This window comes from Mastigoproctus giganteus, chromosome 4 (assembly GCF_048544385.1).
Source record: "Mastigoproctus giganteus isolate SK-2022 chromosome 4, ASM4854438v1, whole genome shotgun sequence".
Classification (NCBI taxonomy): Eukaryota; Metazoa; Arthropoda; class Arachnida; order Uropygi; family Thelyphonidae; genus Mastigoproctus; species Mastigoproctus giganteus.
The window spans coordinates 83,474,592-83,501,444 of NC_143578.1; the positions used below are offsets into that span (position 1 = coordinate 83,474,592).

General features: G+C 37.9%; 1 protein-coding gene across 1 annotated transcript in view; it reads right to left on the minus strand.

Moving 5' to 3' along the window:
• The window catches only part of asun (integrator complex subunit 13 asun), a 409,288-nt gene that overhangs the window by 230,283 nt on the left and 152,152 nt on the right, over positions 1-26,853 (minus strand). Inside the window, exon 8 of the mRNA XM_090371642.1 lies at positions 12,550-12,651. Within this exon, the coding sequence (XP_090227768.1) occupies positions 12,550-12,651 (102 nt within the window). The remainder of the gene's footprint in view (positions 1-12,549; positions 12,652-26,853) is intronic.

Here is a 26,853-nt window from a genome sequence, read left to right on the forward strand (position 1 = left end):
CATATAACATCCTTCAACATATTTAAGAGTAATGACCTCAGTACATGGACGTGAGGTACGTTGGATTGAAGAGCTATGTTTGGATTTTCAAACATTAGCATAATACTTTTGAAAGAATTAAGCAAATGCTTTATTCAAGATAGACAAGAGACACATGAGCAAGCTCTGCATGACTAGGGATAATATGTCTTGAATTATCAGCTTGCTTGGCCTCTGGGATTCCTTTCACCAGTTCTTTTTCTTGGAGGAGTTCATTAATTTGTCTTCTTTCAAAGCTTCTTTTGGAACTGGGTTTGGATATAAATCAGTGGCACTCAGTAGTGATTGCTTGTTGTACTTTTCAATTTGGTAATTCTGAAAGGTGCTCATATGGTTTTTCTGACTAGTCAGTCTAGTTTCACATTTAACCAAAGATAGCTGATGAGTTTATACATGTTTAAATATATATATTTTTTTTACTTCATTGCATGCAATGAAATTTTTTAATTAAATTTTTTTAAATCTATCTTTCCTTCTCTCTCTCTAGATAATAGTAAATGTCCATCAAATACTTGTCTACTTTCACATGGCAGCATGCAGTTCCTTTTTCCAGCATACAAATTAATGAGATGGCAAGGGCAGCCTATTAATACCAAGTGATCAATCTCCTCTTTTAATACCCTTACCACTCCTGTTTTTAGGTCCATCACAATAGGTGCATTTGTTAAGGTAAAGTCCAGACAGTTCTCTGAAGGAATCTTCTCTGAACAACCTAAGAGGTTGTTCAGAAGATGTTCAATATAGTACCTTGTAACGTCACCTACCAATGCTGGCAACTGAAAGAAAGCTGCTTTTGATTTTATGATTTTTTTTTTTCTTTACTACAAAAGGTTATCGCAATAGGATATTGTTTGGAATCACTTTGATTACGGCCATCTGTTGCAATCAGATATGACAGGTTTTCAGAGCCATCACTACCTCTCCTTTCCCTATTCGTACAATTTCACTAACTGCGCCTGTTGTTTTGGTTCTTCCACAATCACATTTTTTTGCTATTTTACTATCTGGAATCATATTTCTGAACAATATGCCTGCAGGACCAACACACTCAAAAGAAGAGTATGTGTGTGTATGTTCTGCGACAAAATATACAAATAAAATTTGGCACATAAGACATCATCATCACCACAAAATGTAATGTCCATTTTTGCATTTCTTTCTTTCTTTCTTTCAGTGGATGGATTTTCATTTCATGAAAATGCATTCACTGGAAGTCAAGCTTAACTAGTTGTAGATGGGCTTTTTCCTAGGAGCCACCCTTGGTTCTGGGATACACGTATGCAAAGAACTTGTGGATTGGTCACTTGCACACTAGGAAGACTTTTTTGTGGATTTATTGGAGGATTGTTTTCTACAGCAACATGTTCGAGCATGTGGACAGCTGGACATTGGTGAAGACAATTGGTGCATTATGCACATAATGCTAATATGACTAAAAAATGAAACTTCTAAAATACATCTTTAAGCTTAGGATGCAAGATTACATTTAAGATCATCTAAACCCATATCACCTACAAAATACAATACAAATGGTGAACCAATGGCATGTGCCATGGTGGCACCCACAGAAAAATATACAGGCATGTGGTCATCATTAATAGTTTATATGAGTATTAGGGAAAAAAAGAAGAGAAATTTGTCTTATGGTCTATCAGCCACACCTAACAATTAAGACCATAAAAATGCAAAATTATGCAGCAACAAAGTTCTCATTAAAAACTTGCGAGTATTATGAACTTCTTATAATTACAATAATAACTGTTTACTAATTTTAGTCTGTTTTTTAATATGGCATGTACAAATTGTTATTTATTTTTCAGCTTATTTTTGTCACACAAACTGGAAAAGGTTGCTGTTGCTAATTTAGAATATCAAGTTGAGATGAACTTATCATTAAAACATTCCTTCAGGAAATGAACTGCCTTTGCTATATGTGGTTTTGCCCCATCCTCTTGGAAAAATGATTTTTCCAAATTCATTCACTTTTCTACTATTAAATCTCACTTTAAATTCATCTACACTGTAATAAAACTACTAGTTTAATAAAAAAAAAGCTTGACAAAATGGCTGCACATAGAGAAGAAAGCCACACAAAGTGTGCTCCATCTTTCTTATAAAATTTTCCCACTAGGGTGTAACATCAACCTGCAAAAAATTTCGCCAGCCAGTGATGCATGTCTTAAATGTTCATTAACACCATCCTCACTGATGGCAGCCCAATACTTTAAAAAATAGACATCTAAAACTGTATCATTTTTTATTTTTTATTTTTTTTTTGGTAGTTGTTGGTGCATAGACTTCTGTGGCCATAATGCACCTCCCAAGGTTTTTGCAGTACTTTGATCCAAGCCCGAGGCGGGAATCGAACCCGCGACCTTTGGGTTACCAGGCAGGCACTTTATCCACCCGGCTAGCCTGGTCGGCTCATTTTTGATGATCCTGTATGTTGTCTTTTCATGATGATCCTGTACTTATAATTCTAGAGTATCTTAAATGACAAAAAAAAAATGTTTTCCTTTTGTCATTTAAGTTGCTACTGTCATAGAATACAGAAACAAGTCAGTTAATGTATGAATTTCAGTACAATAGCGACAAGTAATAATTAATGATTTATACCAAAATTTTTTTTAGCGTAGTATAATAAATTTTGTGTGAATCAAGAAAATTGCATTTCTGCACAGCTGTCAACTTTCCCATTCATTTCTCCAACCAGCACATGTCAACAAACATAAAATCCTAGTGCTTCACTACAATATATATAACTTGATAGTGTATATCTTGAACTTAATAACTAAGGTATAACATAAAACTATATAGCAGAGTATATATCGCTGCATTAGCTTAAGGCGCCTCCGTAGCCAGGTGGGAAGGAGCAGCAGTGCATAGCACACGCTTCTTGATTAGCCCGGGGTTCGAGCCCGTCACCACCAAATACGGAGAATGCGGAAAGGTCAGGGAATGACCATCGCATATCCCAGAGCTTGTTTGTTTGTTTGTTGTTGGGTTTTATTGGCGCATTAGCGACTAAGGCTATAATGCGCCAAAACCTAGTCATTAAAAAATAAAATTTTTAGTGGCCTAACGAATTAGGTCACCAAGTCAAAGTATAAAAACAAGTATAAACGGTAAAAGGCAAATATCAGTAAACAAGAAACATTAAAAGAGTTGATTTTTTAAATATGGGTAAAATGGTTTACTGATTTCAAAAAGCTAAAAATAGCAGACACATGGTAATTGTCAGATAAAATCTGACTGAGTGTATACGGCTCAATCAGATGATTAAAAGCGGTAACACAGATATTGCTAAAATCTGGACATTCAACTAAAATGTGTCTTATTATTAAAATTGTGCCACAGAACTCACAAACAGGAGGGTCATCAGCCCTCAGCAGAAACGAATGAGTTAAATGACTGTGTCCTATGCAGGTCCAGGCAAGAACAACTTCCTCCTTACGATTCCTGCGCAGACTAGACTGCCACGGTTCAATTACAGGCTTTATATGATATAATTTATTCACAGTCTGTCTATTCCACAAATCCTGCCATTGGGAGTGTATCTTCTCGTGTATTATTTGCCTGTAGTCTGTATAGGGGACTGACAGGCACCGGTTATTATTGGGAATTGCTGATTTGGCTGCGGCGTCAGCCAAATCATTTCCCCTAATCCCGATGTGGCTGGGAATCCACCAGAAGCGGATATCATATTCACGTCCACGGAGGAAGTGAATCTTCTGCTGAATACTAGACAGAACTGGATGAGGATTATATCTCACAGATATTAAAGCCTGTAACATGCTAAGAGAGTCGGAATATAAAATGAACCGTTGGTGTTAGCATTTACTAATGTGATCCAAGGCTAACTCTACAGCGTGCAGCTCTGCAGTAAATATGCTGCATTCAGAGGGAATCTGCTCCGATATAGTGCTGTCTGTAAAGACAGCAGCAGATCCCACATATGATTCTGACTTCGAACCGTCTGTGTAGACTGGCGCGAAGTCGGAATATTCAGTTCGGTGTGCTGAATGAAGCTGCAGGTAGACACATGATGGAGTGTCCGACTTTCCCCAGTTTCTAAGTGACATGTCACATGCCGGGACACGAGCATGCCAGAGTGGAAAGGGTTGCTTTGATGTTTGGGCAACCTTGTCTACCTTGATATTAAGTTCTTTGAGTAGCTCTTGGAGATGAATACCAAAAGGACGATTGGCAGTCTTACGAGTATTGTATAAATTTTCCCATTGTGGCTCAAAAACGAATGGCCACGTAGGATGGTCTGGCAGGGATTTCAGTTTTAAAGCATACTTTAAAGACAACTGCTTACGTCGAAGCGATAACGGTGGTTCGTTTGCTTCGACATATAAGCTCTGGACAGGAGATGTGTGATATGCTCCAGTAGCAATACGTAGGGCCTGATGATGGACGGGGTCCAGCCATCGAAGGACACTGTCTCTGGCTGAGGAATATACCTGGGACCCATAATCTAGTTTGGATCGCACAAGTGCACGGTAAAGCCAAAGAAGGGTCCATCGGTCTGCTCCCCAAGATGTAGAGGAGAGCGAGCGGAGAATATTAAGCCCACGTGTGCACTTTGTGCGGAGTTGACGAATATGATCCAAAAAGGTCAGTTTTTTATTGAATATGAGTCCCAAGAATTTTGTGTTCGCTGCTACTGGAATAGCATTTTGTCCGAGCCTTAATTCAGGTTCAGGATGAAGATTACGCTTGCGACAAAAGTGTACGCAAACGGTCTTCTCCGGCGAGAACCTGAAGCCATTAGCAAGTGCCCAGGAATTCAGACTATCAATGGCTTTCTGCAGTTGTCTTTCAATAACCCTCATGTTGCACGACTGACAAAAAATGCTAAAGTCATCAACATAGAGGGCACTGTTTACAGTTGGAGGAAGTTGTTCTGTGATGGAATTTATTTTGATGGCAAAAAGCGTGACACTTAATACTGATCCTTGTGGTACTCCCTCCTCTTGGCTAAAGGAGCAAGAGAGTGAGGATCCCACACGAACTTGGAACGATCGAATGGCTAAAACGTTGTGAATAAAAAAGGGGAGATGCCCTCTTAGGCCTAGGCTATGTAAATCTTTTAAAATGCCAAATCTCCAAGTTGTGTCATATGCTTTCTACATGTCAAAGAACACCGACACCAAGTGTTCGCGTTTTAGGAAAGCATCCCGGATGGATGCTTCCAATCTAATAAGATGGTCCAAAGTGGACCGGTTCCTTCGGAAGCCGCACTGGATGTTGGAGAGAAGGTCATTTGATTCGAAATACGATATTAAACGAGAATTAACCAGTCTCTCTAGGATTTTGCACAGACAGCTAGTCAAAGCAATAGGACGATAATTGGTGGTGACTTTTGGATCCTTTCCTGGCTTAGGAAAGGCAAGAATGATTGCCTTTCGCCAGGAGTCCGGAAACTGCCATTCAGTAAAGATTCTGTTATACAGAAGGAGCAGACAATCCATAGATTTTGGTGAAAGATGTTTAATCGTTTCATAATGGATGCCATCTGGTCCAACAGCACTTGCTTTGGAAAGAGCGAGGGCTCTTTTCAGTTCCTGAATAGTGAAATCCCCGTTGTAGGGATAAATGCTCTTAGATTTAAAGTTAAGTGCCTGTTTTTCGATTTTATATTTCAGGACCAGGAACTCTGGGGAATACGAAGATGTTGCAGAGATGTTAGAGAATGTTTCCCCAAGAGAATTGGCTATTGCAGTTGGATCTGCAATGGCGCATCCATTATAATCTAGGATTGAAGAAGGGTGGGATGTATATTTTCCCTTCATTTTCCGGATTTTATCCCAGACTACCTTAGAGTTGGTAGACTGGTTAATAGACGATGTAAAACAGATCCACGATTCCTTTTGACTCTGACGGCGGATATATCGTGCTTTGGCTCGTGCACGTTTAAAGGCTATAAGGTTGGTCGTGGTAGGATATCGGCGGAATATCCCCCACGCTTTGTTTTGAACCTTTTTTGCTGCTGTGCATTGTGAATTCCACCAAGGTTTGGGAAATGGTGGAAACCGGGCAGATGTTTTTGGAACAGCATTCGCAGCTGCTTGAACAATATTTTCTGTGATGTACTTAACTGCATCATTGATAGGCTCTTGACTGACTGTGCTAAGATCAAAATTTGCCTGATGTTGGAAGGCAGTCCAGTCAGCCTGATCAATCTTCCACCGTGGTAACCTGAAGGGAAGACATGGTCTCCCACTGTGTAACAAGGTTATCGCAGGGAAGTGATCACTTCCGTATGGATTCTCCTCCACTTCCCAAGTGAGTGAAGGGAGTAGAGAAGGGGAGCAGATAGAGAGATCAATGGCAGAAAAAGTACGGGTAGGCATGTGGAAAAAAGTAATGACTCGTCCCCTTCCATTGATGTTAGCACTACCCCACAGGGTGTTATGTCCATTAAAATCCCCGAGAAGTAAGAAAGGGGGAGGAAACTGCGTTAAAAGATCATCACGGTGTTCCTGGGAGATGTCAGTCCCAGGTGGCAAATAGATAGAGCAGACGGTTAATAAAAATCCCACCGCAAGGCGAATTGCAACAGCTTCTATGCTAGTTGTAATTAGCAAGGGCTGCACTGGGGTCTGGTTACCCACAAGGATAGCTACTCCCCCATGTACAGAGCCATCCGCAATTCTATCCTTTCGAAAAAATGTGATATTGTGCATGGTGGGATCATTTGCCTTTAGATATGTCTCCTGCAAGCAAAAGCAAACTGGCTCATGCTTTTGCAGGAGGGCCTCGATGTCATCAATATTTCGCCGGAATCCACGACAATTCCATTGTGGGAATTTAGCCATTATTTTGGCTTGGTGGGTCCATCAGGCGGCTTCCGAGGTGCTGAGGGCTTACTTTTATCAGTCTTGGGTTTATCTTTTTTGAGGAAGAATGGACGCTGTCCCGTGTCCATTTCTTCCTTCGCAAAGAGTTCCAAGACTGAATCTTCGGGTACCTCCTTCTGCTCGACATCCATCTTTTCTTGGGTACTAGGGGGGGGGGACTTCCCCTTTCTTATTCTTTTCTTTCATAATTACCTTTGTTACTTGTGGAGCATTAGGAGGTACCGATATAGGAGTGGCAGCTGATTGGTCCTTCTGTGCAGGTTTTTGAGAACTTAAGAGATAACGTGCGATGAGAGTGAAAGACTCCTTTGGAGGAATGGTCATGTCCGTCTGAGTTCCGACGGAACATCTCCCTGCTACCTTCTGGGCGTAGGTAGGTCTGTTGATATTCAGGGGTTTCACCGATTTCCTTGCCTCCTGGTATGATATGTTTAGCTCTGCCTTCAGCCGTTGAATCTCTTTTTCTTCTTTCCACCTCTGGCATGCTCGTGAGTAGGCAGGGTGTTCTCCCTCTCAGTTAATACAGGTGGGTTTTACGGCTGAACATGCTGTTGTTTCGTGGTCCTTTGCACCGCATCGAGCGCATGCAAGGACTCCACGGCAGGCCATTTGAGAATGTCCATACTTCTGGCATTTAAAACACCGTAAAGGGTTCGGAACATATGGACGTACTGAACAATTGATGTATCCAGCTTTAATCTCGTCAGGAGGTTTAGGAGAGTTAAAAGTCAGGATAACGCTCCTGGTTTTAACAATTTTTCCATCCCTTCGCGCAGTGATTCTCTTGACGGCAATGACTCCCTGTGGTTTTAATTCGGAGCAGATTTCCTCCTCGGTTACGTCGAGAAGGTCCCACTCCGAAATGACACCTCTCGATGAATTGAGTGTTCTGTGTGGTGTCACTGTTATAGGATTCCTCCGATTGATGTTGTTCGGAGTAGATGTTCAGATTGCCTGTCATTTTTAGTTTCAATTAAAAACGTCTCCAGATTGTTATTTTTTGTTATTTGGTTTTTTAGGAGCATTAGCAACTAAGGCCATATTGCTCCGGGAATATGCGGTGGTCATTCCCTGACCTTTTCGCATCCTCCGTATTTGGTGGTGACGGGCTCGAACCCCGGTCTAATCAAGAAGCGTGTGCTACGCACTGCTGCTCCTTCCCACCTGGCTACGGAGGCGCCTCGTCTCCAGAACGAAGCCTCTTAACTGATTTGGGTGAACCTGCTAACCCGTCTAACCCTTTTTGAATAAAAAAGGGTGACATTTTACCAATCGGTGTTTCATTGGTAGAATGCATAATTAAGAACCTTGGGACAGGCCCTGATGGTAATTCCTTTCGCCGCCTCTTTTTAGCAATAATGCTATCTGAATCTTTGTCTATGGTTTCAGATAGGGACTGGGTTGGGGCCCCTGAGGAAGTAAGTTTATCAGGATTCATGTAAATTTTAAGTGGTTCAGTGCCCGGGCTCCCCACCCACCACGGAGCCCAAAGGGACGCCCACTACCCGGCATGCAATAAATGCGCTCGGGAGTGCAACACCAGGGCTACCCAGACACTATAACCGCACCGCCGCCAGCCTGAATCCTGTCCCTCGGACCATGAGGGTAGGGGCGTGGCATTGACACAGTTGATCCTCGCAGGCGAGCTTACTAGCCGATTGATCCTAGCCGGGCCTTCCAGGACCACCCGTCTTGTTGAAGCAGGGGACAAAGTGGTGTATTGAAGCTGGGCCTCTCAACCACCAGGATCCCCCTTTCCGAATTTCCACAGGTCGCAGCGCATGGCAAACATGCCGGATTCCATTGATGTAAGCCTGGAACCTGGGCTGTGGGCGTTGGATCCCAGTGATGCTATTCTGGAAGTCCAGCAGCATCACTGGGAGGTCCCCTCACCATGTACAGGTGCCCACGTCGAGGGGTATCCCGGAGCAATATGGCCTTAGTTGCTAATGCTCCTAAAAACAAAAGAACAAACTAACAAACAAACAAGCATTAGCTTAGTATAGTATCATATAGTCAAGTATAGTATAGTATAGTATAGTATAATATACTTGAATATTATATTAATTTAAGCAATTAAATTTATTAACCTTATTAATTTTCATTTTTTATTAATTACATTGTATGTAATTACTAAAATTATTACCTGCCCCAGACTGAAGCAGCAAAGCAACATTCATAAAGTAGCAGAAGTGCTGTAGTTCGGAAGAGAAGCAATGGGGGCGATTCCCCAATGCATCACAGCCTAAAAAATGCACAACTTGTGAAATGTTTGTGGACTTTCTGGAATAGGACATGATCTAGAAAAGGATGATGTCTTTGTGTGTGTTATGCAGAGAGTGTCACGAAATTAGGTGTTAATTCAGTGTTCTGATGGTTGTCTATGAGAGTTTGAAGAGTAGAGTAGAGTAGATGCCCTTGAAGGTATTAAAGTGGGGGCCCCATCAAGCTGTCAACCCAACTCAATACCAGAGTGCATTCTTGTGCATTGAGATTGGTGAGTGGAAAAAAGGGTTGGTGTTACCAAGAAATGCTTAAGTTCTACAAATTGCAGCTTCTGGAGACTAGGCACCTGTGAGATGATCTAATTGAGGTGTATAAAGACTTGAATGGATTGAGCAGGCTAAATGCTAATGTGATTCTTCCTCTTTCTCAGATTACTCACCTGAGGGGGCATAAATTCAAATTGAAGAAAGACAATTGTGGAATACATGTACGGAAATTCTCCTATAGCCAGTGGGTGGTTGATAGTTGGAACAAACTTCCATCTGGAGGTCAGAAACTTATATAAGTTCAAGGCAGAATTAGACAAACATTTGGAGTGAACGGATGGGTGAAATGGGAAAGGTCTTTTTTTTTTTTTTTTTTTTTGGCTGAGGCTATATAAGCTTGCTTTCTTGCATCATACGCTTCTATTATTGCTAATGTTGAAAAAAAAAAAAAAAAAAAAAAGTTGGGAGTTAGGGTTAAATTTGAAAATGTCTGCAATTCTGCCCAGGCACGATAGGAGGAGTACAAGATGAGAGCCTTGTCAATCAATTCGGCCCTGGAGAGATTTGTGCAAGCTCATGGGGTACATTTTTTCTCAACGTGGTCTGTGCCTTGCAAAAATATTTGCTGATGCTATCAAGCTATGTTAGATGGGTTTGAAAACTGCTAGTTTGGAAGGATTCACAGACTAATAGATTAATAATAGCCACAGGCAGAGAGGTGAAAGTGATTCTTGCACTGCATCTATTGAAAGAACAGCAGCTTAAAAAGCAAGTTGCTGTGGATCTCAGGAACTGCTGGGGGGGGGGGAGGGTCATCATGAAACAAGTAAATACAAACAGTAAGAACAGATGTGTGTATGCTTGCATGCACAACAATGCTAGGAATATAATAAATAAATCTGATGAATTTGAACTGCTGGTCAAGACATCAAAGGTGGATATTCTTGGGATATCAGAGAAGTGGTGTCGCACATGTAGAATTGGAATTTGGGGAGTACAATGCAAATGTATCCCCAATTCTCAAAGCAGAATCGAGATGTGACATGAATAATTACAGAATAATGAAGTCACTGGTTAAAGAATCACTGCAGGATCATCTAGACAAGATTGCAGTTATATTGCAGGAATGCAGAATTGGAATTTGGGGAGTACAATGCAAATGTATCCCCAATTCTCAAAGCAGAATGGAGATGTGACATGAATAATTACAGAATAATGAAGTCACTGGTTAACGAATCACTGCAGGATCATCTAGACAAGATTGCAGTTATATTTCAGACACAGCATGGGTTTGTCAAGCTGAAGTCTTGTCTGACCAATTGGACTGGATACTATGATGTGATCACAAGGGAACTGGATGTAAAAAATAATTTTGATATCATATACTAGGATTTTCAGAAAGCTTTTGATACCGTTCAACATGGAAGACTACTGCAAAGGTTGGAGCAGTATGTCGTTAAGAGCAAGTTTCTACAATGGATAAAAGGATGGTTGAGTGGGAGAAGACAGAGAGTGGTATCAAATGGACACTGCTCTTCATGGACTAATGTTATTAGTGGAGTTCCCCAGGGGTTCGTATTGGATCCATTATTGTTTTCTGTATTTATCAATGACATTAATGAAGGTAAATCAAGCTGAATGTTAAAGGTTGCAGATGATACAAAGATTGGCAGAGTTGTTAATAACAATAAGGATGGTACTACTGCAACAGCATTACAAAAGTTGAGCAAATGGGATGAGAAGTGGCAACTGAAGTTTAACATTGACAAATGCAAAGTACTGCTTATGGGTAGTAGTAACACCAGAGAAGTGTACCAACTGGGTGGTGTTACGCTCAGGGTAGTGGAGAATGAAAGAGATCTGGGGGTAATTGTGCAGTCAGATGTGAAGTTTTCTGAGCAGTGCAGACAGGCAGCAAGAGTAGCTCATGGGGGTCTTGCCAGTGATATATAGGACTTTTGCTAGCAGTGATAAGGAGGTGATCATCCCCTTGTATAAGGCACTTGTCAGGCCACACCTTGAGTACTGCATACAGGTCTGGAGGCGTAATTTTAGGAAAGATGTTGAGATACTTGAACGAGTAGAGAAAAGGGGAAACGAGATTAGTGAGTGGAACAACCCCTTGTTCCAAGACAGGCTAAGTTCTGCAAATTTCATCCTTTGGAGACTTGGCACCTGCGATGTGATCTGATTGAGTTGTATAAGCCTGGAATGGTTTGAGGAAGCTCAACTCAATGCTGATGGATCTCCTGCTCAGATTCCACATCTGAGGGGACACAAATTCAAATTGAGGAAAGACAGTTGTAGAATAAATGTGCAGAAATTTGCCTTTAACCAGCGGGTGGTTGATTGCTGGAACAAACTTCCATGTATCGTGGAAGTTGACAGTGTAAATAAATTGAAGGCTGAACCAGACAAACTTATGGAGTGAATGGATGGGTGAAATAGGAATGTTTTTTTTTTTTATTTGGCTGATGCTCTATAAGCTTGCTTTCTTGCATCATATGCCTCTACTGATTCTATTGCTAATGCTAATATGCAGTACATTGAGTACATTTTTCAGCCAATATACCGTATATGCATAGCTTTCATGCATATAATGATATATGTGTTATAATATATAATATATATATATATATGTGTTATGTATGAAAAAAAAAAAAAAAAGAAATAACTGCCTGGTTTCTGCTGGTCTGATTTTAGTGAAATTTCAGATGCTCTACAAACCTTTCTAAAAGATGCACATATAAAATTTCGTGAAAATCCATCCATTGGAGTTATTATGTGTAGACGGGTGGAAAAAGAAATAATAATTGTTAGATTTCTATTGGTCAATTTTAATGAAATTTGGATTGGCTCTCAAAATCATGGTTCCTCTGTGGTGGGAGTCAAGTTATTACATAAAGACATAATAACTGCCAGATTTCTATTGTCCTGATGATAATGAAATTTGGCATGGCTCAACAAATCTTATTTAAAGCTCAAATATAAAATTTAATGAAATGTCGATTGGGAGTCAAGTTGTTATTGTAGACAAAAGGATGGCACGGTGAAAACAACTGGTGCATTGTGCATATAACATGCTTAAAAAAATGAATCTACTGAAAAAAATGAGCAGTAAAAATTTGTGTATTTCTCAACATATTACCTACCAACTGAACTGGATCTTGGAGTACACCATTTTAGAGTTACTGTCTCATAGACTTGACCTTCTTTCACTGTACTTATATGAACACCTTCGGTGTTGATAACTCCTGGAAAATTTCATATAAAACAGCTTCTATGAAGCATTATTGCCATATATTTTAATAATTAAAAAGAGTACTCTATTCTATAATGGCTTAAACAAAGTAAAATTTGATTGCTATTTTATAATTAAATACTGATCTTTCATATATAGGAAAATTAATACAAGTTACCCCTTATTACCACCACTCGCAACTGCTTCAGGTGCTGCTATTTCTTCAGAAGGTGGAAAGACAGGGGGAAAAGTTATCATGTAGTATATAGAATGGCAATAATAATTAAATCTGGTGTTTGAGAGATGTTAGTTGGTGAATAAACCCTCTCTGCATGAAATTTGTATTTTACAACCTAGTTTTAAATGTATTTCTTTAGTTGAAAACAACTAATAACAAATAAGTTACATGTGGCCTACATCTACTATCATACGTGCAAAGTTCTATCCAAAGTTCTATACTTCCATACTGCACCTTGTGTAGAAGCACAAAATATTCTTCATTTTTTACTTTTGAATGAATTTTTTTTTTCAAATCATAGCAAAATGAAATGTGTACATCTTAGTTTTCCATCTCATGTAATAGATACATGCTTTCACTTTCTTACTACAGATGAGACTGGCAGTAGTTAGGTTTTTCAAAATTAATTCCAAGCCTCCATTTCTTTATTTGCAGCACTAACAAATGGTTAGTTAGCTCTATATGTTGTTTAGGTTTTTTGGTAAAGTAGTTGCTACTAATATTGGTATTTTGATGTGTTAAATGGTGTCATATGCAGTTTGATGATGGATTATTCAGTCAAGTGGTGCAGGAATTGACAACAGACCACATGCAGCCTATAGATCCATTCTGTGCATACCACAGAATGTTCGACAGTAAACATTCTGTGGTATGTTTACTGTCAAACAATCCTGTCTATGAATTCTGCTAAATCAAAAATGCAAAAACAAAGAGTCACTTTGTTAAATGTTAAAGTATGCCTTGGAAAGAAGTGGGAAGGGTTTATCCATTTCAATGTTATTGTAAATAAAAGTGTTGTAAGAAATAAAAATAATGAAACACATGCACTGATTTACAAAGGTATTCTCTTAGTTATAAAAATATTTTATTTTTACAATTGCTTAAATCGACATCCTAAACTGAGCACCCTAAAATGGACATCCTAAACTGGACATCCTAAAATGGACATCTTAAACCTCAAATACATCCTAAACTGGGCCAAAAGAAAAGGAATCAATGTAGTTATGGGAAATTTCAACATCAAAGTTGGAACAGACAGGATTGGCAACACTATTGGTCTTTTTGGACTGGAAACAAGAAATGAAAGGGGAAATTTGCACTGGTTGAATTTTGCCAAAAGCATGAAATGGTCATTACGAACACCTGGTTCAAGCTACCAACATGAAGATTATACACATGGAAGGCCCCCAATGATGCCTAATCAAAGATTAATCGAAATCAGATCAACTACATCATTACCAACCAAAGATTCCAAAACAAAATCAAAAGCGTCAAAACCTATCCTGGAGCTGATATCGGCTCAGACTACTGCCCACTAATAGAAAAGCTGGTTATAAAATTAAAGACAATCAAGAGTAATGGACTAAAGAAAGGCTGGGACAAAGAAAAATTTAGCCAGCCTGTATATGGGAGACACTTTGCCGACCGGGCTAGCCAGGTGGGTAAAGTGCCTACCTGGCAACCCAAAGGTCGCGGGTTTGAATCCTGCCTCAGGCTTGGATCACAGAAAAATACGAAAACCTTGGGAAGTGCATTATGGCCACAGAAGCTGATGCGCCAACAACTTCACAACTACAACTGAACAGCAAATGGAGGGAGGATAGTAATTTCAATCTACTAGAATCCAGAATCTGAATGGACTGTGTTCAAGAGGATAATGGCAGATAAGGGCCCCAAAGGAAAGCCAAACAGCAATGGATGACAAGTTAGATACTAGATCTAATAGAGTGAAGGAAAAACTTTAAGAACAAAGATGTAGAAAAATATAAAATGTATGAAAGCTTGATTAGAAAGGAAATAAGAAAGACAAAACAAATATGGATGGAGGAGAGATGTGAAAGGATTGAATATCTGAAAAATGAGGACAGGGAAATAATAAACAAAGAAGTAAATGAACTATGAAACATCAAGAAAAAGCCACACAAGAGGTCACATTCTGGATGAAAACAACAGGTAAATTGTGGACAAGCAACAGAAAAAGGATAGATGGCAATAATATCTGAGGGAACTATACTGCAAGGACAGACAATTAGGAAATAACAACACCCAAACAGAAGGTGAACATCAAAAGTTCCTGATGAAAGAACTGAAGAAAGCGATTAAGTCAATGAACAATAACAAAGTAACTGGCATTGATAACATATCAGCCAAAATGCTCAAATACCTTGGAACAAGAGGAAAACAATAGCTCCTCGATATTAACATTTTCAACGATATCCTCAATGGAGGGAAACTACCCCTTGACTTTCTGAGATCCATCTTTATTTCCATACCAAAAAATGCAACAGCAACAGCAAAATGTGTAGACCACTACGCAATAAGCTTCATAAGCCACTCCATGAAAGTACTCTTGAAGATGATTCTATACAGAATTGAAGGTGAGATTCAAGAACAAATTGGAAAAAACCAGATAGGTTTTAAAAAGGGGGTTGGCACAAGAGAAGCAATATTTGCTCTGAATATACTGGCAGAAAGAGCAACTGAACACCAGCAGAAGCTATTTGTCCGTTTCACTCACTTTAACAAAGCATTTGATTGCTTTAATCAAGATATCCTATTCCAGCTTTTGAACAAACTAAACATTGATCCCAAGGATACTATGGTTACTATACCTTGAGCAAGAAGTGGCAATCACTGTAGAGGAAGAAAACATTGACTGGGTATAAATCTAGAAAGGAATGAGGCAAGGATGTGTGTGTTGTCTCTTATGCTATACAATCTCTATGCTGAAACCATTATAGATCTAATACAAGATTCTAAAGAAGGAATTACTGTTAATGGTTCAGTTATCAGTAACCTGCAATATGCAGATGATACTCATTGCAACATCAGAGGAAAAGCTACAAACACTCCTCACCAAAGTGGTAACAACCAGCGAACAGATAGGCTTAATAATTAATGCCAAAAAGACCAAAACTATGGTCAAAAAGACATTGCCTAGAATCAAAATACACTGTGTCAACTCCCACATCAAACAAATGAGTAGCTTTAAATATCTAGGGAAGATCTTTACAAAAAAAATTACCACGGCACATAAATTAGGAGCAGAATTTGTAGGGCCAAAGAGGTATATAAGAATCTTAAGAACTTCCTCTATGGCACGAGACTGGATTTCAAGAAATGATATTGAATAGCCAAATGCTACACAAGGAGCACTCTCCTATATGGATGTGAACCTGGGTCATGCGAAAATCGTGAAAGTGGAAATTGTCAGGATGTGGATGCTCAGAAGAATTCTCAAAATTCCATGGACAGATCAGGTCACCAATGAGCAGGTCCTTAAGAGGGCAAGGACAACAAGAACACTACTAATTACAATTGCAAGGAGAAAGACTGCCTGCCTCAGGCATATTATAAGAGGCCCGCAATATGATCTGCAGAGACTAATCCTGCAAGGAAAGATTAAAGGCAAAAGGAAGACAAAGAAAAAATTGGCTTAATAACATCAAAGAATGGATGGGGGGGGGGGTCTTAACACAAGAACTTTTTCACAATGCAAGAGACAAAGCTGTCTGGAAAATGTTGGTCTCCAATATTCAAATTGAACACAGAACGTGAAGAAGAGTAATTGCATGTAATTGCTTGCATAAGGGTTTTTTTTTTTTTTAAGAATTAATATTCCACATGCCCTCCAGTACCCTTGTTCAGTCAAGTACTGCCGATACATCATGAATGCTACTCTTCATTTTTTTCTTGATCAATTAAATTGAAAATCAAAATGAATTTTATCACTTTTACATGCTTTCTAATAGCATTCCATGGCATTCTACATGTGCAAAAAATAATTGTAAAAATTTATACCGTAAGATCAAATAAAAATTAATAATTGTCTACATAATATATGAATATCATCCATATATAATACTGTTCTGATTTTTACTTTCACATTATCAGCATCACACCAAGTTTTAAACTTAGTGTGATGTTATTTTCATGTAAACTTTTGAATTTTCTTAGGAGGCTATTTAACAATATTTTTCTAAAAAAAAGAAGCAGAATTCTACTTTACTTTATTGTATACTTTCACGTGATCAACAAATCGATACAGGTCCTTGTTTTGTTCCCTTTTATTTTCTATAATTTGTTATCGTGTAAATATTTGATCTTAGCATCACCTGTCTGGACTAAAATCTAGCTGTTCTTTGCAATTTCAGTGGTCTCCAGCTGCTTCATTTAGCAAATCATCAAAGTATTTACTCCAACATCTAAAATATCCTTCTCTTCAGTTTCAACTTTGCCCTAAAATTATTTCTGATTATGCTATTGTTTCTCACCATGTCCTGATATTTTTATCTAAATGTTAAAACATTTTTCATCTTACTGATGCTCTTTCAAAAAATTATACACAGATTTTTGTTTGGTCTCTTCTAAACATATCATAGTCCTCATGAAGTTTTATTATAGTATTAGTAGCAGAAAATGATGCACAAATTCAAGAGCATCAACAAAAAAAAAAAAAAAAAGTTTTAAAATTGAACAGCTAGAACCAAAGTTAATGATATAACATTTTATGCTCATGCCCACTACTTACTCTACCAAATCAACGTTAGCGACATTAGCATCATACTTCACTCCTAAATATTTAGTATGGATGATGTAACGTTTTATGCTCATGCTGGCTACTTACTCTACTGAACCAACATTTGTAAGAGGTTAGCAAAATCCAAGCCAATAGCCTACCCATTTGATTGTAGTCATTTCTTGAACAGTATGATTGTAACAATACAAGTACAGCAATACCCTGCACAGCACTGATAATTGGTACCAAAACTGTTCCATATGTGAAACCGTGCTGATTGAGGTATAATTATAATGGGTTTTAATTGAATGTGTACCAGACAAACAGTCTCTAAACAAATTATAATAAATCTATAAACAATTTGCACTTGATACCAATTAAAAGGATTTGAAATAAAAAATATTGGAAAAATTTTATTAATGAAAAGGTAACAATGAGAGATGAGAAAATAGCTTTATATTTATTTAGGTATTTCAATAATGAAGTCTGGTGAAGTTGTTTCTTCTTTTTCTCAGCATACAAGTCTTTGTAGCATCGAAAAATTTTGAACTCCATCCCTTCATCTTTGCAGTAATGTTCAACTATCGGAAAAAAATAATTTGTGAACCATTCTGTAAACAATTCTCTTGTAATCCATGCTTTCTTACCGGATCGGCAAATTACACACAATGTGCTTTTTACGCAACCCTTTAGAGCTTTTGGGTTTTCTGTTCTGAACATAAGTAGAGGCTTCAATATAAAATCCCCAGATGAGTTTCCACCCAATAAAAGTGTTAAATGATCTTTTCATGCTTTATATTCAGGTTGGGCCTTTTCATTTTCAGCTAAAAAAGTTCATGAGGGCATATTTTTTCAGAATAGTCCAAGTTTCGTCGACTTTAAAAATTTGTTCGTCCTTGTAGCCACCTATTTCAATGATGTCTTTCAATTCACTGGGAAATCTTGCAGCAGTGACTTTGTTTACACTTTCACCTGAGATACGAACATTGTGAAGCCCAATGCAGTTTTTAAATCGGAAAAACCAACTGGCTGTAAATATTTCTTTAGTCTCCTCCTCTTCATTTTCTTCTTTTTCCTTGAATGTGTTATAAAGTCTCATGGCTTTCACTTGAATGATGTTTTGACTCAAAGGAATTCTCTTCTTATTACAATCTTCTCTCCATATTAATAAAAAACATTCCATATTAATGAATAGCGAACTTCTTTGCTTAGTTATCACTTTCATCATGTAAGATGTTGTAGAAATTCCCTGCTCTTTAACCTGATCCTTCTTTCAAATAATCGTTCCCACTGATGCTTCATTCATTCCATTTTCTGCACGATTTTAGCATACGATGCACCACCTTCATGGCACTTGATAATATCAAGTTTTTTTTCTAATGTAAGCCATTTACGTTTAGCAGCTCCACCGCTTTCATTATTTTTCCTTTTTTGACTCATTGGTTCATATTTAAAGGGGTAAAAAATAAGTTGTGAAATAAAGTTTGAAAAGCTATCACCTTGTCTCGTCAGGATGGAACACTGAACACTGTTGCACACTGCTGATGACTGCCTGAGGAGAGCTGTTGGCACATGTGCATGTGAGACAGAGTTGGCACCGCAGCATATATGTATGTGTACCTAGGCTATGACAATGCAGCATATAATTATGTAGAGTACATGTCAAGGCTATTAGTGTAAATTTTCAACTTAAATTTAGTCAAAGTTTGCTTCCTCTGAAAACTAATGAATTTATTATAAGTTAAGATACAAAAATATAAACAAACATGAGCTTTCGGGGCAATGGAACATTATACTCATAAAGCAATAAATTTTATGACTATTATGGAACTTGATACCAAAGGCCTTTTCACAGACTTAAACATAATTGAAAACCGTGTTATAGTGAAACCCGTGCTGTTTGAAGCCGTGCTAAGCGAGATATTGCTGTATTTGTATTGTTGCAATCTGTATTTTGTTACATTCCATTGTTAGGTGCCACTATAGATGTTTTCACACCAACAATTTTCTGATTAGTGAAAGGGACTGAATTCCACACTGCTATAGCCCTTGTGTTCAAAGATGCCAAAGTCAAATGCAGAGTGTTGTTGAGAGTATTGAGCAACCTAACCTAGGAAAATAAAGACAGAGGTAGCAATGAGTGCGCAAGGACAACAAAGACTATAGAGATTGCGTAAAAAGACAAACAGAAAATCGAGCATTGGATTTAGCAGTGCCTTCAATCAACAATGCCACTCCATCTAATAATGATGTACCCAAATTGAATATTAATTATGCACAAAGGAACATTTCTCAAATTGCAGAGCAGATGAGTTTAAATGATCAAGCTCCTTTTCCTTACACCAACTACTATTTACATGAGAACACGCATCGAGAGTTTGAAAGGATATTTATTCCTCCAAAAGTGTTGTTGCTAACATCTTCTATGAGTGTTTGAGGTTAGTTTTTTCCACTAGTATATCCAAATCTAAGGCCTTCTAAATTTTTTGGATCATAAATGGAGATATTCAACATAATATGTCAGCATTTGTTAGGATATGACAGGATATGTCAGCATTTGTTAGGATATGACAGGATATGTCAGCATTTTTTGCAGGTCTATATCTATCTTTCTGTCTTTTTGCTTTCGTGTTTCCTAAATTATCTATAAATTGGTTACAAGGAAATTTTTCTCGAAGCCCTGGGAGTGTTACTTTTCTTCTTCTTCCAGGTTTCTAGCCTCACTACAAGAGAGCGTCACTTAGTGATCAAGCAACTATTGGGTTAGATTAATAACATTAGAATAAGAGAGAGAGAGAGAGGGGGAAAGAAAAACAAGTTTCCTTAAGTAAAAGACAGTTAAAAATCAAAACAATAAACTAGTATAATTACTAAAAAGCTCTATAAACCACTTGAAATCACTAATAAATCACTTGGCCAATACTGTGGGCCACAGCTGTGGCAAGTGCAATGCCTGGAATTGCACATAGGCAGCAGTAATTCCAGAATAAAATAATTGGTAGCAAAGGTACTGGAGAATGAAGAGGAATCTGCTATCTGCTTAGCAATCTGCTAAGAAAACTCATGAAGTTCTCTAAGTAGTGCAGGCAATCTGCTAAGAAAACTCATGAAATTATGTCAATGACATAGAAGAATTTTATTTATATATACCAGAGGGCTTTTCCCCTTGCTCAGCAATGCTTTTCTATATAAAATGTAGAGGTATACGGAGTAAGCCAAATCTTTTCTACGTAAAAGACACACCCATCAAGACACACCCGTCAAAACGCACCGGTCGATATCTAATCAGGAAATGACCTATGTAATATTTACCTGTGCATTTATAGTGTGTGGCATTCTCAAGGTCGAATAAATATCACAGTAAAACTCCAGAACGGTGTACACCCTCCAACATGGCGGCAAGCAAAACAGTGGGAAAGCAGTGATTGACAAGTTGCGACTCTTATATTTCGACAAATGGACAGAAACAAAGCAGTGATTGGCAGATGCCACTGCTTTCCTCGCCCACTGTCCTCCTAGGTTGATATGCCTAAGGTGTTTTTCCCTGATATTTGCTGCTGTTTTTAAATCAGAAACTTGTTTTCCCATTTTAAAACAGCGGGATGGAGGGATAAACACCATATCTAAGCTAAGCCTCTCCCCCCCTCATCAACAACACAAAACAATCAGAAAAGGGAGGTACCTTCATCTGTCAATTATAGCCGCCTTCCTCAAAGAATCTGCCGGCGTATACTATACTGGACTTCAGCCAATATCACTATGTAATTATTTACCTGTATTTACTAGGTCACTTAGGAAAAGGCCTTTTGCTTCAGGTTTGATAATACATGAGGAATATTATTGCATCCGTAAGCACAGGACAAAATATTTAACTGAAACATTTACAAACTATACAAATATTTAAAATATTTACAAAATACTACACTACATTACAAATATACAATATTCATTAATATGCAAAAAATGTTACAATGGAACATCAAATGTTAGACAATGAATCACGTGCACAAGGTTGGTGAATGTTATGGAGGCAGTTGTCAATAATTAATTGCATTTGTAGTGATGTAGTTGTCTCACCGTCTTCTCCCATTGGCTCGAATAAATATCACTAGGAGGAAAACTTTTTTAATATATAGATATATATATATATATATTATGTGAGGTAAAAGTTAGGCAAAAGTGATAAAAATAAATAAATAAATATGGCTATGTAGCTATCATTAGAGGCAGCAAATGCACATCCTCCACATGATGCCTAATTATATCTAATAATTAAAATAAATATGATATTTAAAATAAAAACATCAGCCAGTAGTATGGCAATAATGCAGAGCGAAACGAAACGTAAAATAATATAAAATAAACAAACAGGGAAGGGAAAGTAGCGGTAGTAGGACAAAAGGTAGTCGATAATCCCCTGTATAATTTAGTCAATTAAGTCATTAAACCCAATTAATAAAACATGATGTAATTTAAAATAATGCCAATTATACATAATTTAGCGGAACCCCCTCGAAGGTACCATTTCCAAAAGACGTGAAATATCACCAAAAAAAGGGTTAAAGAAACTACCAAAAAACTAAAATATCAAAATAATAGACTGACCATCATGCCCCATATCGACAGAGGACCACGAGGCCAATAATGGTCATGGAATCGCTGCATTTCAATCGTCATACAAATCATCGCAAAGGCGGAAATATCGAAGAACCAAACCACACCCCCATTCTCCGATAGATCAACCAATGCAAAGGATTTGCATGGCGGTGGTCCTTATGCAGCGAAAAATAATCTATAGAACAGACAGCACTCTAGATCAGAGCCACACCACTGACATAATGCAAGCTTAACCAGCTTATATAATAGAAAGGAAAGAAATAGATGGCGGCACAGGCGCTGCTTATTTAGCATAACAACCCACTACTACCATTAATTTATATTATGTGAGGTAAAAGTTAGGTAAAAGTGATAAAAATAAATAAATATGGCTATGTAGCTATCATTAGAGGCAGCAAATGCACATCCTCCACATGATGCCTAATTATATCTAATAATTAAAATAAATATGATATTTAAAATAAAAACATCAGCCAGTAGTACGGCAATAATGCAGAGCGAAACGAAACGTAAAATAATATAAAATAAACAAACAGGGAAGGGAAAGTAGCGGTAGTAGGACAAAAGGTAGTCGATAATCCCCTGTATAATTTAGTCAATTAAGTCATTAAACCCAATTAATAAAACATGATGTAATTTAAAATAATGCCAATTATACATAATTTAGCGGAACCCCCTCGAAGGTACCATTTCCAAAAGACGTGAAATATCACCAAAAAAAGGGTTAAAGAAACTACCAAAAAACTAAAATATCAAAATAATAGACTGACCATCATGCCCCATATCGACAGAGGACCACGAGGCCAATAATGGTCATGGAATCGCTGCATTTCAATCGTCATACAAATCATCGCAAAGGCGGAAATATCGAAGAACCAAACCACACCCCCTTTTGTCCTACTACCGCTACTTTCCCTTCCCTGTTTGTTTATTTTATATTATTTTACGTTTCGTTTCGCTCTGCATTATTGCCGTACTACTGGCTGATGTTTTTATTTTAAATATCATATTTATTTTAATTATTAGATATATATATATATATATAATTCTCCATTATTGCACAAATTATGACCATAAATACACAATACAAATAACACAAAAGAAGAGCAAAAAACCCCAAACACCATGGCAGGGTTTTAAAAAGGGAGCTATAAAATCATTATTCCAATTCATTTACACTATCTACAAAACCAAACATTTGGATAAACAAACATTACAAGCATTTCACTGACACGTCACTAATTTGGTCTTAATCTCAGAAGTATAGTATTTGGAATTACATCATAAGTCAGGCTGAATATTATATAATTTAATAATCTTAATACCTACAAAAATAAAAACTGATCTGTCTTAGCTACCTTACATGTCTTACAATGCAGTACTGGTCAGTTGAACAGTACTATAGGCAGCAGGAATATACCAGTCTAATAACTGCCACTCTAGTAAAGTTGTCAATATCTGACATTTATTGCAAGTCACATCAATAATGTTAAAAGCCACCGAAAAGCAACCAGAATATACTGAACTTGTGATAGCTGAGTTTTCAGTTCTTTGGTTTTGAAGTTGATCAATTTAAGCAGCCAATATTCAAAATCTAAAAACTACAAGATTGTAGATTTACCTGTTGTAGTGTTGGTCAAGACATCAAAGGCAGATATTGTTGGGATATCCGAGACGTGGTGTCACACAGATATAAGGAATGCCGAACTGGAAAGCTTTTGACACTGTTGCGCATGGAAGATGACTATTGTACAAATTGGAGCAGAATGGTATTAAGGGTAAGTTGCTACAATGGATATCAGAGACTGGTGTCACACAGATATAAGGAATGCCGAACTGGAATTTGGGGAGTACAATGTGTACAGAAAGGATAGACAGGATGGGAATGGAGGAGTGTTATGCTGTTAATTAAGAAAAACATAAAATCAAAAGAAGTGCATGCAGTTGATATAGATGAACAGTGCACTGTTGAGTCAGTTTGGTGTGACATAAGCACTCCAAAAGCAAAAATAAGAGTAGGAGTGTGTTATAGGCCTAATGACTTGAATGAGTACAATGACCAATTGTACAGAGAAATAGAGTGGGCTAGTAAATCGGAATGTCTTATCATGGGGGATTTTAACTTCCCAGATATTGACTGGAACTTGCGATTGGTCACTCACACGCTAGCCAGACATTTGTGGATTTATTGGATGATTGTTTTTTACAAGCAGCATGTTCGAGAGGCAACCAGAGAAAGTAATACTCTTGATCTGGTTATCAGCAGATCTTGATCTGGTTATCATTCATGTATTAGGAATTTGCAGATAAAAGAACCACTAGGTGGCAGTGATCACAGTGTACTGATGTGGGATTTACTTAAAGATTTGATTACCATCAGGGGTAAAGGAAAGGGTTTTTGCTTCCGTAAAAGAGAGTACAGTAGTCTCCGACAGTTTTTAAATTCTGTACAGTGGGATCAACTGACGATGTTACCAACAGTAAATTCTAAGTGGGAAGCATTCAAGGAATTAATCGTGGAAGCTACTAAAAGTTTCATACCTATTAAGAAATACTGTTCAAGGTTTAGGCCTAAATGGTTGTCAAATGAACTAATGAGACTCGTAACAGAGAAGAAAAATGCATGGGATGCATATAAATTATCAAGTGACTCAGAAGACTATGGCAGATATAAGTTAATCTGTAATCAGGTCACAAAGGAGGTTCGGCAGGCAAAGGCAGATTACGAGAAATCCTTGGCAAAAGATGCTAAGAAAAACAGCAAGGATTTCTTTACTTATATAAACTCTAAAAGGAAGGGGATGAATCAGATTGGTCCACTTGACATCGTTGGTTCAACTGTTGATGATCCTACTCAGATAGCAAACAAACTGAATGAGTATTTTGCATCTAAATTCACACGTGAGCAATTATTAAGGTTTGAAAATGACAGAAGGTTATCAAATTGTAGCAGGATACTTAATGATTTTGTAATAACTGAGAGTAAAGTGGAAGAGAAATTGTTGAAGTTAAAAGTAAGAAAAGCACCTGGGGTGGATGGGATCTATCCAGTTATATTAAAGGAGGCAGCAAAGCAACTAAGCAAACCCTTAGCCATAATTATGAGAGCGTCCTTGGACTCAGGGGAGATTCCCACGGACTGGAGATGTGCAAATGTATCCCCAATTCACAAAGGGGGATCAAAGGGTGACACGAATAATTACAGACCAGTTAGTTTAACTTCTGTTCCTGCTAAAATAATGGAGTCACTGGTTAAAGATGCATTGCAGGATCATCTAGACAAGACTGCAGCAATAATTCAGACACAGCATGGGTTTGTTAAGGGAAAGTCTTGTCTGACAAATTTGATAGGATATTATGATGTGGTTACAAAGGAACTGGATGCAAAAAATAATTTTGATATCATATATTTGGATTTCAGGAAAGCTTTTGACACTGTTGCGCATGGAAGACTATTGTACAAATTGGAGCAGAATGGTATTAAGGGTAAGTTGCTACAATGGATAAAAGGATGGTTAAGTGGGAGAAGACAGAGGGTGGTAATGGGTGCTGCTCTTCGTGGACTAATGTTATTAGTGGGGTCCCACAGGGTTCGGTGTTAGATCCACTGTTGTTTTGTATATTTATCAATGATATTGATGAAGGTATATCAGGCTTAATGTCGAAGTTTGCAGATGATACAAAGGTTGGCAGGGTTGTTAATGACAGTAATGGCAGTGTGCTACTGCAACAGGATCTGAATAATTTGGGCAGATGGGCTAAGAAGTGGCAACTGAAGTTTAACCTTGACAAATGCAAAGTACTGCATATGGGTAGAAGTAACCCCAGAGAAACGTACCAACTGTGTGGTACTACACTTAAGGTGGTAGAAAATGAAAAAGACCTGGGAGTAATTGTGCAGGCAGATATGAAGTTTTCTGAGCAATGCAGACAGGCTGCCAGGGCAGGTCATGGGGTTTTGTCAATGATATATAGGAATTTTGCTAGCAGGGAAAAGGAGGTGATTATCCCTCTGTATAAGGCAATGGTCAGGCCACGCCTTGAGTACTGCGTACAGGTCTGGAGGCCTCATTTTAGGAAGGATGTAGATTTACTTGAGCGTGTACAGAGAAGGGCAACAAAATTGGTCAGGGGAATGAAGGGATCCTCTTACCAAGAGAGGCGTAAGTTCTGCAAATTGGCAGTGGCTGGAGACTAGGCACCTGCACGGTGATCTGATTGAGGTGTGTAAGGCCTTGAATGGGTTCAGCACGCTGAATTCTGATGGGATCCTTCCACTTGTTCAGATTACAAACCTAAAGGGGGCATAAATTCAAATTAAGAATAGAATAGATGTGCGGAATAGATGTGTAGAATAGATGTGCGGAAATTTGCCTTTAGCCAGCGGGTGGTTAATTGCTGAAACAAACTTCCATCTGTCATTGTGGAAGTTGATAGGCTGAATAAATTTAAGGAGGAACTGGACAGGCATTTGGAGGGAATGGTGTGAATTTTTTTTTTTTTTTTTTTTGGCTGATGCTGCATAAGCTCATACACTTGCTTTCTTGCATCACATGCCACTACTACTACTACTACTACTACATTAAAGGGGTATGAGTAAAAATAGAGATTACATATGATATAATCATATGTAATCTCCATTCATTCTTGTAAGATGATCTTTAACATATATAAGATATAATTTCTTATATCTTATATGTTATATTGAAGTATGCTACATGAGCTTTCTTCTTAATATATTTACAGTGTTCAGTGAAGGATAAACTGGCATCCAATATTATACCAAGAAATTTTGCAATAGAGACAGGCATTAACTGAACTTCATTAATGCACAGATTGAA